The 15,334-nt window shown below is 37.1% G+C and overlaps 1 protein-coding gene across 1 annotated transcript in view; it reads right to left on the reverse strand.

Moving 5' to 3' along the window:
- Nucleotides 1-8,792: 8,792 nt before the first annotated feature.
- Nucleotides 8,793-15,334, reverse strand: part of MBTPS2 (membrane bound transcription factor peptidase, site 2) — a 44,466-nt gene continuing 37,924 nt past the window's right edge. The window contains exons 9-11 of the mRNA XM_081126778.1: nucleotides 14,912-15,107; nucleotides 12,923-12,998; nucleotides 8,793-11,705 (exon numbers count right to left, since the gene is read on the reverse strand). Coding sequence (XP_080982904.1) covers nucleotides 11,483-11,705; nucleotides 12,923-12,998; nucleotides 14,912-15,107 — 495 coding nt within the window. The 3' untranslated portion in view covers nucleotides 8,793-11,482. The remainder of the gene's footprint in view (nucleotides 11,706-12,922; nucleotides 12,999-14,911; nucleotides 15,108-15,334) is intronic.

Below are 15,334 nucleotides of genomic sequence, written 5' to 3' on the forward strand. Positions count from 1 at the left end.
GGGAGGCTGAGCCACTGGACCTTACAGGACACCTACTACACAAAACTGCTCTACAAATTCCAGGAGACACAGCAGCTCTACCTAATACATAGAAACAGACACCTGGAAGCAGCCAAAATGTGGAGGCAAAGAAACATGTCACAAAGGAAAGAACAGAAGAAATCTCTAGAAAAAGAACTAAATGAAATAGAACCAAGCAAGCGAACAGATACAGAGTTCAGAATTATGGTTATAAGGATGCTCAAGGATCTTAGCAAGACTATTAAGGAAACTAGAGAGATCATCAATGACATAATAAAGTACCAATCAGAAATCAAGGCTACACGAACTGAAATGAAGAATAATTTACAGGGAATCAACAGTTTAGTAGAGGACGCTGAGAATCAAATCAGCAATTTGGAACATGAGGAAACAAAAAACACCCAACCAGAAGAGCAAAAAGAAAAAAGAATCCAGAAATCTGAAGCTAGTATAAGGAGCCTCTGGGACAACTTCGAGAGTCCCAACATTCCTATTATTGGGGTGCCAGAAGGGGAAGAAAGAGACCAAGAAATTGAAAACCTATTTGAAAAAATAAAAAATAATGACAGAAAACTTCCCCTATCTGGGGAAAGAAATAGACTTACAAGTCCAGGAAGCACAGAGAGTCCCAAACAAGAGGGACCCAAAGAGGCCCACAGCAAGACACAGCATAATGAAAATGCCAAAGGTTAAAGACAAAGAGAGAATCTTAAAAGCAGCAAGAGAAAAGCAGTTAGTTCCCTATAAGGAAGCATCCATACGACTGTCAGCTGATTTCTGAACAGAAACCTGCAGGCCAGAGGGAGTGGCAAGAAATATTCAAAGTGATGAAAAACATGGAACTACAACCAAGATTGCTCTACCCAGCACAGCTATCATTTAGAACTGAAGGTCAGATAAAGAGCTTCAGAGATAAGAAAAAGCTAAAGGAGTTCATCACCACCACACCAGCACTACAGGAAAAGTTGAAGAGTCTTCTTTAAAAAGCTAATGAACAAAAGAATCTGACGAACTAAATAGATCCAGAGACATTGACTCATGCAACAGATGATCATATTTCAGAGGAAAGAGGGAAGGGGGGTGGAAGGTGGGAAGAGATTAACCAAAGAAGTTATATGCATATATGCATAACCCATGGACACAGTCAATAACGGGGTGAAGGCCTGGGGAGGGGGTGGGAGCGAAGTGGAGGGGGTCAAATGGGGGGGAAAAATGGGACACCTGTAATATTCTCAACAATAAAGATTAATTAAAAAATACAAAACACTTGAAGAGAAATATCATATTATGATGTAACAAAAAGAACACAAGACTTGGGCTAAAAGAACCTGAGTTCTTATCCTTGCACTTCTACTGAGAAATCTGAGTGAAGTCATTTAACTTCATAAAATGTTCTAACCGATAAGGTAGATAAAATTATTGATTTTAAGGTTATTGGGAGAATTCAGAGGTAATATATAAAAAAGCCACTTAGCTACATGTATGGTGCAATACAAAATAAGTTGTTACCGTGAAGGTAATGAGGGAAGCTTTCATAAAATGTAAAATATGCATGTTAATACTACATTAGGGCATAACATTTATTGAGTGCCTACCATGTGCTTATCTCAGTTTACAAAGATGAAATTAAGACACGGAGGTATAATTTGCCTAAACTCAAAAAGCAGCTGTTCTTCAAATCCCTCATTCTTTCACTCATAGGAAGTTGTGAAATTAAAAGGTGTTGAAATTGGAAATAGAATTAAAAAAAAGGTAGAGATGATCAATAAATGCAGAAGCTGGTTCTGTTTTAAAAGATCATTTTATTTTGAAATAATTTCAAAGTTTCAGGAAGAATACTAAGAGCTCCCTCATTACCTTCTATCCAGATTCTATAATTGTTACCATTCTGACACATTTGCTTTATTTTCTCTCTCTCTCCAAGAATCCAAAGAGCTACCTCATGCCTTCCATCCAGATTCTACGATGGTTACTGTTTTGACATAAGTGCTTCATTCTCTTTCTCTCTGAACCATCTAAGAATAAGTTTCAAACATTATGCATCTTCACTCTGTCAGAGAGAAAAAAAACATTTCCTCTACCCTTCTGAGTTAATGATTTTGTGGCCTACAAATTAAACTAACAAAAGACAGATTAGCAAAGAGAAAAACCAGATTTAATTACATACACAGGCCAGAAGTTCACAAAGAAATGTGACTCAAGGAGACGTTTGTATTTGGGGCTTTTGCACCATCTTAATAGGGGATGAGGAGAGATATGGGGCCCTTCTAGAACAAATGGCTTCTTAGAAGATGGGAAAGAAAGGATACTTATGGAAAAACAAATAAATCTTTTGGAAAGATAAGTGGGCCCTTAGAATAGGTAGGTGGAGGGATATACTCTTAAGGTTTTCTTAATTTTCTGAAGCTTCCTTCTGTCTCCTCTGCCTTATACCCTTTAAACCTAAATGCTGGTGCTCCTGAGAGCTCTACCTTAGGACACCTTCTCCTCCCTGTTTATTCTTCTACATTCTCCCTGGATTCTCTCTCCACTCCCACGGGTTCAGTTACATATTTGGGGTGGGTGCACGCGCTCATATATGATATTGCCAACTAATTTCTCACAAGTTCCATACCTATACATCCAAATGGCCCACTTGAAGTCCTCCCAGGCATTCAAACTCAAGAGTTTCAAACTAAACTGCTCCTTTTCTGGTGTCCTCTGTTAATGGCACTGCCATCATTTAATTGTCCAAGCCAGAAACCTGAAGTTTTCTTGACCCCTTCCTGAACCAAAACTACCTGTAACCATCAAATACAGTGGGTTCTACTTCTGAGGTTTTCCTCTACCCCTTCCATCTCTACCGCCACCTTATTCTATCCCACCATCATCTCTTGCCAGGAGAACTGAAATAGCCTCCTAACCAATTTCATTGCCTCCAGACTTGCTTCCCTCTAATCCATGTTTACCCTCGGCCAAGGTGATCTACCCGAAATGCAAATGTGACTGTGGCCCTCTCTTGCTTGAAACTTTCAATGATTTCCTATTTGTGATTGGGCTCAAGTCTACACTGTCTTTAGCACATTTCTAAGGCCTGGCCTCTGCTAACCTTAGCTTAATCTTTTGCCACCCCATGCCTGCAACACTTAGTAGTACTCAGTGTATATTACTGTTTTCAAACATGAACGGTATTTTTTTCTTAAAAAATACAAAAGAGAAAAAATGTCTGACTGATGTATCCTCAGAGCCCAGAACAGTGCCCTTAACACAGTAGGTGTGCAACAAATATTTCTTAAATGAATGAAAAAATATATGTGTCAGTTTCAGTGATTGTAGAATGGGGATGAGTAAGAAAATGGAACCTTTTTAATCCAATAAACATCACTTAGAGAAGCATATTTACAACAGTCATACTCTAGAATTTGGCAAGTTTAAAAATCAACCACAATGACCTCAGGAGAAAAGCATTTTAAATGGGGGAAAAGCAGGCTCAACCAACTTCTTTGAAACTGATCGTTTATTATGAATAGAAAAAGTTGTTAAAATTTTATAAGAAACAAAATACAAATTTATAGTATCCTCATTACCTACTTTTTTCATGATTTTAAATTATGAGTAAAAAATTAATGCATATATTTAAAAAAGTAATCAAGGAATGTAGTGTTCCATACTTAATCATTATATAACTAAAGGAGATGAAGATACTTTAAAATCAGGCATCTACTCCAAAGACATCTTTTTTTTTTTTTTTAACCTTTAAAGACTAATATTAAATAATCCACAGAGAAGAATTAAAGCTTGAAATTCTAAGAAGCAAAAAATATTTTAATAAAGAAGTTGCTAAAAACAGTACCTTAGGTAATTATATATATTAAGGATAATCTCCAGATTGCTAATTTATATTGTTTAGGAATGAGAAACACTATTTCAATAAAAATACTTTAAAGCAAAAAATAATATAAGCACTCTATTCAATTAAAATACATGAGATATATTCTCAATTCATTGTATTACTGAATTGAAAAAGTAAGGATGATTTATCAAATGAGAGAAATTTCACTTATTATATCTATTTTCTCCAAAGGATGCAAATTTAGGCCTTTTCCTGGCTGGTATGAAATATCATGACTGTTTAATTATTTGGGGATAAAAAAACACAAGGTTATATCCCTACTGTGCACCAACATCAAAATACACTGCATGTCGATTAAAGATTTGAAAGTTTGAAAACAATCATAAAACACTTAAATATTAATAACATTGAAAAATGCTTTTAATACACTGTCAAGTTTAAAAGGTAGCTTACCGCCCTGGCAGGTGTTGGTCGGTGGTTAGAGCGCGGCCTGTGTGCTGAAGGGTGGCAGGTTCCGTTGCCGGTCAAGGGCACATACCTGGGTTGCAGGTTTGATCCCAGGCCCTGGTTGGGCTGCATGGGGGAGGCAACTAATCCATGTGTCTCTCTCACATCGATGTTTCTCTCTCTCTCCCCTTACCAGTTTATCTAAAATTTGCTTTGATTTAACACATTTTCTATAATAAAAGTGTATTTCTTTTCTAGTAAGATTTGTTTTTCTACAAAGGCCAAAAAATTACACTATCTCCTCCTGTTCCAGTTCTATACTCTCCAAGCAAACTCCTGACTACAAACTGCTTTTTCCTAGGTATTTCCATAACAGAGAAGGAGTGCCTTGAACTGGAGAAGTTAACATGCTGTAAACTGCAAAGTGCTACCTCCCACTGTAGATTTCTGGTGATACATAAAACCTAGAAATAAAATTAGAAGCCATTAAAGATGGAAACAGTGGTTGAAATGGAAGAAATAAAGAATGAAAGTCAGGGACCTGTAAAAGAAGCCATGGTACAGTCAAATATGTTTGCAAACATATTGTGAGTCCTGGATTATGAAAAGTATAAGAAGGTAATTATTACTGCAGAGAAAAATGAGCGAAGGATGCTGATAAAAAAATCTACAAAAGAACACACATTAGAAAAAGTTTAGCTTGTTTTATAACTAAAAAAAAAGCAAATGAAAATAAACATGTTTAAAAAGCTTATTTTGAAATACAATATCCTAGACTGTACAGAGTAGGTAGCTTCCTATTGTCTGATTTAGTCCTCAAAGTCCATCCTCTCCTGAATTCTCTCCTATATTGTTTGTCATAGTGCCTCCTTTTAAGATACTGTTTGGGTCAGACCAAATTTAAATGCCTATGTTACTATCAATGAAAACACCCATGAACACGAGTTATTTGGAACAAAATCCTTAGCCAACACCTTAAATATTACCATTTTAGGTTCTTTTGATTGGGAGAAGAAATATTTAAAAGGGTCACGGCCTGGGAGATACTCTGGACAACCAGAGCCAGCCTGAAGGCACTGGAAACCAAGAAGGCATACCAAAGGGAGGCAAGATCTAACACTAGTTAGATTTATGTCACATTTATGTCATTATTCTGCATTCAGAAAAGACATAATTTAAGTACATAATAACTGGAGGATGCCAGACACCATATGAAGAAGTTTACGTAAAACTTGTGTTTACCAATCTTATAAAGGAAAATACTTAATATGTCTATTTTAAAGATCATTTACTCTATACAGAAAAAAATCCTGAATTTCCTGCCTCCCACCATATAGTATTCTAGAAATTAAAGACCTCATTGTGAAAGTACAACTCTAAAGCAAATAGAAGAAAGTGTAAACTATCATTATGATTTGGGGACAGGGTAAGGCTTTTATAGTAAGACCCACAAAATATAAACAATGAATCAAGAAATTAATGGATTTGACTACATCAAACTAAATATCCTTGTTCAACAAAGGAACTCATAAATAAAATTTATAGAAGGGTGATGGACTGGAAAAATTATTTGCAACATCTAAAATGGGTAAGGGACAGATATTTAGAACATGGATTGTTCTGTCAACAGTTTACTAGTAAATATTTTAGGCTTTGTGGCGCATATGGTCTCTGTTGCAACTGCTCAACTCTGCTTTTGTAGCACGAAAACAGCCTTAGACAGTACATAGATGAATGAATGTGACTGTGTTCCACCCAATAAAACCTTATTTACAAAAATAGGTGGTGAGCAAGATTTGGCCTGCAGGATGTAGTTTCTTAACCCCTAATGTAGGATATACAAGAAATTCCTATGGATCAATAAAAAAAATTTAGAACACTCAATGGAAAACCAGGCAAAGGATATTAATAAGCAATTAGCAGAAAAAATCCAAATGGCACCCTGGCTGGTGTGGGTCAGTGGTTATAGCGTCGGTTTGTACCCCGAAGGGTCTTGGGTTCCTGATTGAGGGCACATGCATGGGGCATGGGTTGGAGGCTCGCTCCCCGCCCCTGGGACGAGGCACGTGTGGGAGGCAACTAGTCGATGTCTCTCTCTCACTTCAGTGTTTCTTTCTCCCTCTCCCCCTTTTCACTCTCTCCAAAGAAGCAAAGGGGAAAATATCCTCAGGTGAGGATTAAAAATAAAAAATTCAAATGGCTAAACAAGTACACGGATGTGCAACTTTATTAACAATCTGAGAAATACAAATTAGAAAAAAATTGTATTTTGTACCCAACAGATTTGCCGGAACATGGAAGTCAGGCAACTTAGGTGGAGGTAAGGGTGTGGGGAAACAGGGAAGCCTCATGCTTTGCTGAGAGGGCCATTTGGAGAGCAATCTGGAAGTGCTAAGTGAAATTCAGTGTCTTCCCTACTCCAAAGAGAGAGCTCTTTGATAAAGGGCAGCAGGCAACCTTATAGCAACACACACTTTCTAAAAAATTTTGTAATTACAATCTACATTAGCTTTATTTCTCATTTCAATAATAAACAAAAACACCATCATAGACTGTCACTAGTCTATACACCGTATCTCATAAATGACTTTCTACCAATGTGTTTTAGACATGAAGAAAATCTTAATACTGTTTGCGTCTAATTCTTTTATAATTTAGTTTCGTATCTTTAAGAGAACTGGCTTTATGAGGCCTGATTAATGGAGTGCAAAACTCACATGAATTTAAAATAAAGTGAGACTTCAACTTTATAGGATGGAGAGCCAATTACAGGATTCTACTCTTAGCTTCCTCTGGGTTTTCCCTCCTCTAAAGTGTCAGGAATGCTTCAGTAGGAAAATTTGAGAAACAGTTAATAGGCAGGGGCAATTACTGAATATACATAAAATTTTATCTAAATAAAACTAAGATATGAGGGTGTTTTTCTCTCTTTAATGGGAAATTAAATTACACAAACAATATAACCTGCTTGGTAATTAGAACTGCGACTTCCTTTAGCCATTTTTTTTCTGCCTCCACCCTGAGTATAATCTGCTGTGGCATTAGGTTCTGAAATAGAGGCTTTCCTTTCATTCAATTAGTCTGCCGTGGTCTGATAACTATACAATGGATTATTCAAATTAGTATGGCCTAAACAATAAGGGTAGCTTGCAAATGCACTGATTAAAAAGGCTTATTGTCTCAAAGACAGTATATCACATGCTTCACCTTAAATATAAAGTTATTCCACTCTATTCCAGTGCTTAAAACCACTTCGAAGTTGAAATAGCTGTGACATCACAGAAACCCTTCCCAGTCTTTTATCACGTGTTCATTTAAAGGTTCGATTATACTAAAGCATATGTATACTACTGGTTGATTAGTCACTAAAAGAAAATGGTTCACAAGGACCTGCACACTTCAAACAGGTGAACAGCATGGTATGTAATTTCACCTCAGTAAAGCTGCTAATAACAAAGGTGGTTTAGATAGATAAACAGTCACCTAGTCTCGTGGCTCTAACTGTGGTCTGATGGGATCAGAAGCAAGAAAGAGGAGGGGAACGAGGCCAGGCAATCAGGAGTCAGGCTGAATTTGCAGCCTGTTTCATCCGGCCTTTAGTAACCTAGAAAGAGAGAGTGTGTGCGTGCAAGCACGCGTGTGCCTGCATGTGTGTGCATGTGTACCTATGGGAGAGAGGTAGGCTCTGTGGACAAGGGAGGAAGCACGAGGGCCAAAGGTCAAGAAGAACCAAATGTCAGAGTCGAAACACTTTTCTTTCAAGAATCCCTAAAAACATAGACTAACTTAAAGAAGACTTCTGTCGGACACGAATGAAAGGAAACCTGATGCAGCGGGACCTCGGTTTTCGAACGCAATCCGTTCTGGAGCCTGTTCAAGTTCGCAAACCCAGGATCCGCAGCCCACAGCTGGGCCTCAGGATCTCGCCCTCAGCGGGAGCCGCGGGGCATGTTCGGCTTCCGAGGCAGGTTCGAAAACTGAAGCATTGCCGTCTGGGTTTAGGGTGTTTGTAACCCGAAATGCTTGTCCATGGAGACGTTCGAAAACCGAGGCACCACTGTAGTCGTCTTTCTTCATCCATAAACAGGCCATTTCCAAAACAGTAGTGAGAGCACAGGAATGTTATTTTAAAAAGACTTCTTTCCAACAACTTTCACATACAGACTGCTTGAGTGAAAACTAAAGGCTGCTTTTAGAATCAAGAATTTAAAGACAACAAAGATCAGCCAGGGCTTGTGGCTCAGTTGGTTGGAGCATTGTCCTGTGCACCAAAAGGTGGTGGGTTCGATTCCCGGTCAGGGCACATACCTAGGTTGTGGGTTTGATCCCTGGTTGGGGCACGTATGGGAGGCAACCAATCAATGTTTCTCTCTCACATTGATGTTTCTCTCTAAAAATAAAAATAGTAAAAACAACTAAGATGGTACTGCATGTAAGGGAAACAATTTTCATAGAAAATAATACATTTTTTTTAAAAAGACAACACACAGATGATGATAAAACATAGAATGCTGGTACACATTTATTCTTTTATTACTAAACATCAAATGCCAGAAACTATGGTGTCTTCAAGTTAAATCCTAAGAATGAATTACAGCACAGTCAAAAGATTTAGAGAAAAAATCTCTGTGCACCACTAGTATATGGACAGTCAATAAATACCATAGGACGAACTGATGACTGAGAACCACATATCCATGACGTACATGTTTACAATTTATGTTAAAACAGACAATGACCTACAAGAGTGATTATCAGAAGGTCAAGTTTAACCGCATGGTTTTTCAAACTGAGATGCTGAAAAGAATATATACATTCTTTACAGATTGTAGGTGATTTTTAAAAATCCTCAAAAATGTAAACAATGCAGAGTAGGAACACTGAAAGTAAAATTTCGTTGAACAAAGTGACGACACAGAAAGAACACTTTCTTCAAATCCTTGAAATAATTCATTTCTGTAATTGCTCAACAGAAAACAAAATGGATTATTTTCATAAAGATGATAATCTACCAGGGACACACAGACGTTCTGAGTTTTTTTTTATGTTAACATATATTTACAGTAAATATTCAATAGTTTGTATAGCTTACTTAAATAGATACATGCTTTCCTAATCCATAAATAACACTAATCGTCACCCATTCAACCACATTTATTAAGTATTTATGATGTCTCATGCACTGTGTCAGGGATGCAAAGAGTATGACATGGTCCTTGCTCTAGAAGTGCCCACAATCAAGCTGAAGAGACAACACGTAACATTTCTTTCCTTTCTTCCATGTATACGAATGGGACTGATTTGCTCAATACCGTAATAGAGTGGCTCCCAAATCCTGACCCTATGGAGCAACAGCCCAAGGTGTTTAAAACCTACAAGAAAATGATGTAGTTGGGGACTTATTTTTCACTCAGAAAATAAAAAATTAATGGGAAGAATTTCTTCTATTAAATTTTTTGTTTTCTAAAAAATTACCTGCACATATACAACATTATCATTAGTAAGCTGCTTAGTTCATGTGATCGGATTAATTATGCAAGTATTTCACGGTATTCCCCAAGTTCTTCCTGAACAGGTCTGAACATTACTCTGCTAATACACTCTGATCCTGAATGAATGTCTGAAAACAGAACAAATGCGTTTGTCCTGGGATAAACCAATAATTTGCACGGTTTTAGTACTGCTAATAACTGGTGACCTCAAGTCACTAATTAAAGGTTAAAATCATACTCAATATATAATTTGTTTAAGAAGGCAGACAAATGTGTAATACAATCTAAAGAGTTTGTTAAAAATGATTTAAAAGTTTTAGTGCCTGAAGAGCAACACAATGATCTGGAAAAGGTGAACCCCATGGTTAATCTCCCTCAGTGAAGAAGTTGGATACATGACTATTAGTGTTCCTGAGCGTATGAGGACATGTTGGTCATCCAAGTAAAGCATCCCATACACTTCTAAAACCACAGTGACCTGCTGCCTTTCCAGCTCTCCCAGGGCTGCATCTGCAGCCCAAAAGACCTCGAACTAAGCGGGGCTTTTTCAGGCACGAGTCGGTTCCCAGGCTCTGGCAAATCCACGTTTGTACTCAGGTGTAGCCATTCTCACTGTACTACCAAGTGTTCTGCGGACCCAGAGAGGTAGCTCAGGGGAAAGATGGAAAGCCAGGACTAGATGTTTTATTGCCCAACAGAGACAAACATGGGAGCTGCTGGTGAGGACAGAGCATAGCTCAGAGCTTAAGGCAGTTGCTCCTTGAAGACAGGAACCTGGGAGCCAGGACCCAGATAACCCCAGCAGCATAAGAGAAAATGTCTACCCTGGAAGGGTTCCAAGCTTCAAAGCTCTGGAGAGAGCGGTAACCAGAACTGCAGACATCCTATGATGTGTCTTATGATCTGTTGGAAGATCCAGCTCAGTTCTGAGGTTCAACCCTAACTGCCTTGGCTCATATGGTGCAAGTGGGAGACACTTCCTACAGGTCATTCTAAGTGTCAAGGCCGAGTGCTGCTGTGAGGGAATGGGAAACGCATTATCAAAGAGGTAACTCTTGTGGGGCAAAAACCTATTTCAAGGTATTGCAGGTCCTATTTCCTACTTTGTTCACTTATTTGGCATCATTTGACAAAGATTTTCCCTTTCCTGTCAGCAGATTCTTTTAAAAAATTTTATTAATTTAATTGTAGTCAAACCTCAGTTATCAGAGGACAAAACAATACACCCTTAAATTTTAAAATACTTTTCAAACAAGACAAAGGACAAGAGATATGGGCCAAGAAAATGCTCACCCTTCCACTTGGCCAAAGTCTGGTCTCCTTCAAATCAGGATTAATGATGCTTTTTCAACAAGTTCCCCTCAATTAATTTTACCCAATTCTGTTCTCCTTTTAAAATACTGCGACACGGTACGCGTAGTTTAACAAGAATCTGCACTTGTTGAGAAACTGCTCCACAAGCATCTGCAGTTTATAAGTTCAGCCTTTGAAACTAAAATGTAGTCAAGGAGTAGACCTTGCATTTCTTCTGTTTATCCCCATCCTGGAGCTTGGATACTCTGGATATAGAAAGAGCTTAAAAGTTGTTGGCTAAAATGCAATTTTAAGGGAACATTTTATATTTCATACCGAGTAATGGTTTCAGTATTGTATGTTGTAACTCAGGGATCCTGTCAGATGAGTGCAAGTATTACCGAGCTGTAACCATCCAGAGTCCCAGGGTCACGTTGGCAGCCAAAAGTATACTGCCGCCAAGCAAGATGAAAAATCCTATCAGGTCTTTCACATCGTTGTCCCCAATCACTGAGGTAAGGGTAGCATCCAGGAAAGAGTTCAAAATCCACTGTCCATCCAAAGCAAAGCAGGGCACTGCATTGACAATAGCCAGGGCTCCTGAGAGAGAGATCAGGTACCTGGTTAAAATCAGTTAAGGAACCGACTGCGAGGTCTGGGTGGAAACCACATTTCCTGGAGTCAGAAGAAGGTATTTTATTAGGACTAGATTGGAGATTATAGGTGACTTCCCTCCTTTCTTTGAATCTGTGCCCACCCGTACAGGCCATTCCTTCTTAAATCGCTACTATTTAAAACAAATGACAAAGTATTTCAAAGTTCAAAAACCTTGACTAGAAAAATAAAGGCCGACCATTTGTAAACTAAGGTACTCTATAATGAATTCTTAGAAAGACTAAGTCTTCTTAATTCTCTAATGATACAACGAGGAAAGGAATTTGGGAAGGAATAAGAAATAAAAGAAAACTATTTTTGAACCTTACAAGTATTACCTTACGTTAGGAAACAAAGATTTTGGCCCCTTGAACTCTATTTTACCATCATCTATAAGGTTATAGGGTAAATATAACTATATAACTCTATTTTACCATCATCTATAAGGTTATAGGGTAAATATAACTATATAACTCCATTTTACCATCATCTATAAGGTTATAGGGTAAATATAACTATATAACTCCATTTTACCATCATCTATAAGGTTATAGCGTAAATCCCTGAGACAAAGCTACAATCTACAAGATACAATCTTGATTGTACATATTTTTTAGTAACTGCTCATTTGTTTTTTATTGCATTTTTTCCAGTGTCACTGATAAAAGAAATTAAAAAGATTTAAAAGTGGCAAAAAGAAACCCTCTGAGCTGTTCAGTTTATTCAAATTCTACATAATTTTTTTAAAAAAATTTCATCTTGTATATGCAAAGATAACATGCTAAAGAACACAAGAGATTTTGCCCTCTGAATTGCTATTTTAGTAGTGAAAACCAGTTTGCTCTCTCTTATGCGTTCCTCCAATTGTTCAGAGCTAACAAGCTCAGAAGAGGCGGAATTCATCACCTCATTAGTAACTGAAGCTTTCTTCCTTTACAATTCAAGTCTAGGTTTGTATCCCGGGCTCCATCCCTTCCAAATGCTTCAACTTTCTTCCTCCCTTTCAATCTCTCTCCTCTGATGACTTCCCTCCTACATACAACTTGATCTTTTTCAACTTAAAGTCTCTTTTTCAGTTGTTACTAATTGATATTTGTAAGGTCTATGCATGCTCTATTCAAGGTAAGACTGTTCAAGTTCCAAATAACACACTTTTAAAACATTTTCACACCGGAAAGGATACTTGACAAACGTCTCCACAACCACAGGCAGATCTATGCTTAGAAAGTTAAAACGTGGGATAAAACTGGTGATGCTCACTAAAAAACAAAAATAAGAGGAATAATGCATATTATTCATATAGATAAACATTATGAATTTTGCCATATAGTCAAAAATTGGGCTAGCCTATTAAACTGATTGAGAAAGCCTTTCCCAATCATGAAGGACAGGCTATGCCCCACATATAAAAACAATCAATTATTCTACTAACATCTCATGAAAATACTGGAATACAGAAATTCATGTCCCAGTGTGTACTTATATTTTGAGGTGAGAATAAGAGAAAACTGGCTATATACCAAATAGGAATACCAAATATAGAGACTGACGCAATAAACACAGAATTTACATCAAGAGTCCTTACCCTTTCAGAGAGGTACAACCTTAGTCACATTCACTACAACTACTGTGCACTTAACCTTTTGGGTCTCGTTCTTTTTCCTTCCTTGCTAAAAGAAGGATTAAGACTAGAGAATTTTTAGAGTCTCTTCCACTCTGTGGATTCCACAATCCTGTTTTTGTTCAAAATATTTAAAAACTTTCTTGTGATTAAGTAGAACACACAGTACACGCTTCTGAACTACCCTAAAAGGGGACCTTCCTTCATTTGTTGAGGATGTATTTAATATTTGTATTCTAGTCACTTATTGTAAAACTCAAAAATAAGAATGACCCAGGTGGTATCTTAGGATATGACTGTGAAGCAATGAGAGCCTTTTAAAGAGGAACATAAAACCCACATGTCCATCAACTGATTAATGAATAGAGAAAATGTGCTCTGTCCATACAATGGAATGTTATTCGGCCATAAAAATGATGTATTGGAACAGGCTAGACATGAGTGAACCTTGAAAACATTATGCTAAGTGAACAAAGCTGGTCACAAAATATTCCATTTATGTGAAATGTGAGGAACAGGCATATTGATAGAAACAGAAATTAGATTAGTGGTTGCCAAAGGCTGAGGGGTGCTGGGGAGAAATGACTAATTAATGTGAGTGGGGTTTCATTTTGACGTGAAAATATTCTGAAACTAGATTTTGGTGATGACTGCACAGCTCTGAATATATTAAAAACTACTGAATTGTATCCTTTAAAAGCATAAATTATGTGGTATGTGAATTATATTTCAGTAAGTTATTTTAAAAAGGAATATAAAAAGGCTTATACAACAAAATGAGATAGACTATATGATCTTCAGCCATATGGAGAAGCTGTACACTGTTCAAATAACTATGCTGCCAGTTTTAAAATTATGCTCACATAAAATTCATATCACGCACAAATTACTTTATCATCATATCCCTACGATGCCTGGTATTCTCTGGGGTACGCTGCTCATATGACTGTTTTGGGAGCTTGGATAAATTTAATAAACTTTCACAGACTATCTGAGAGGCCAGCTCTATGACTTGGGCATAAGTGGAGGAGAAGGAAAAATGTATTACTCTCCAAAGGCAGACCTGGGGTTCAGCTCCATCTTGCTTTTGTAAATTCAGATTATTTTCCTATTGCCTAAATTTTATTTAATGCTTAAGAATGTTAGCAACACCTGAAACTAATATAAGATTGTACGTCAACTGTAACTGATAATTTTTTTTAAATTAAAAATAAGAACAAGTTAACAAGACTTTGAAAACTGATCAAATTTATAACAAATAAAACTAATGCAGCGCCAGCAGGGTAGCTCACTTGGTTACAAGCATCATCCCTGATACGCCAAGGTTGTGAGTTTGATCCCCGGTCAGGGCACATATAAGAATCAACCAATGAATGCATAAATAAGTGGGACAACAAATCAATGTTTCTCTCTCTCTCTCAAATCAATAAAGTTTAAAAAATTAAAGAGAAAAAACAAACAAACAAATGCAAGGATTTGTACTGAGTTTCTACCACCGAGAATATATGTCATCTTAATGATATTCTGAGGGTCTACCACCATAATACTCACCTGTATAGTGCAGGTGCAGTGGATGTCCTACGTACAACATATCGATCTGAGGTGGATGTTTCACTTTTATTAAGCGAGTGTGAGTTTCCAAAGAAGGTATTATGCAGAAACTTGAACTTGAGCTTTTTTTACAATCTTTATTGGTTCTACAAACTTGGGTGGCTTCAACTGCTTTCCGGGCAGGTAGGCAGGTATGCTATGAATAAAATATTAATTAGTCACTACCAAAAATGATTTATTAAAAGAAAATCACCAAGTTACATTCTTTCAATATCTTTAATGTCACCTAGCATATTAAGAAAGAATTTCATGTAAAAGAAATGACATTTATGTACACTTACAATAAATTAGATTCAAGTATACTACTTTGTCCAAATAAGATATTACCACTATAAATTTTTAAAGATTCTCAGATGAAATGTG

The sequence above is a fragment of the Miniopterus schreibersii genome (assembly GCF_964146895.1).
Source record: "Miniopterus schreibersii genome assembly, chromosome: X".
Classification (NCBI taxonomy): Eukaryota; Metazoa; Chordata; class Mammalia; order Chiroptera; family Miniopteridae; genus Miniopterus; species Miniopterus schreibersii.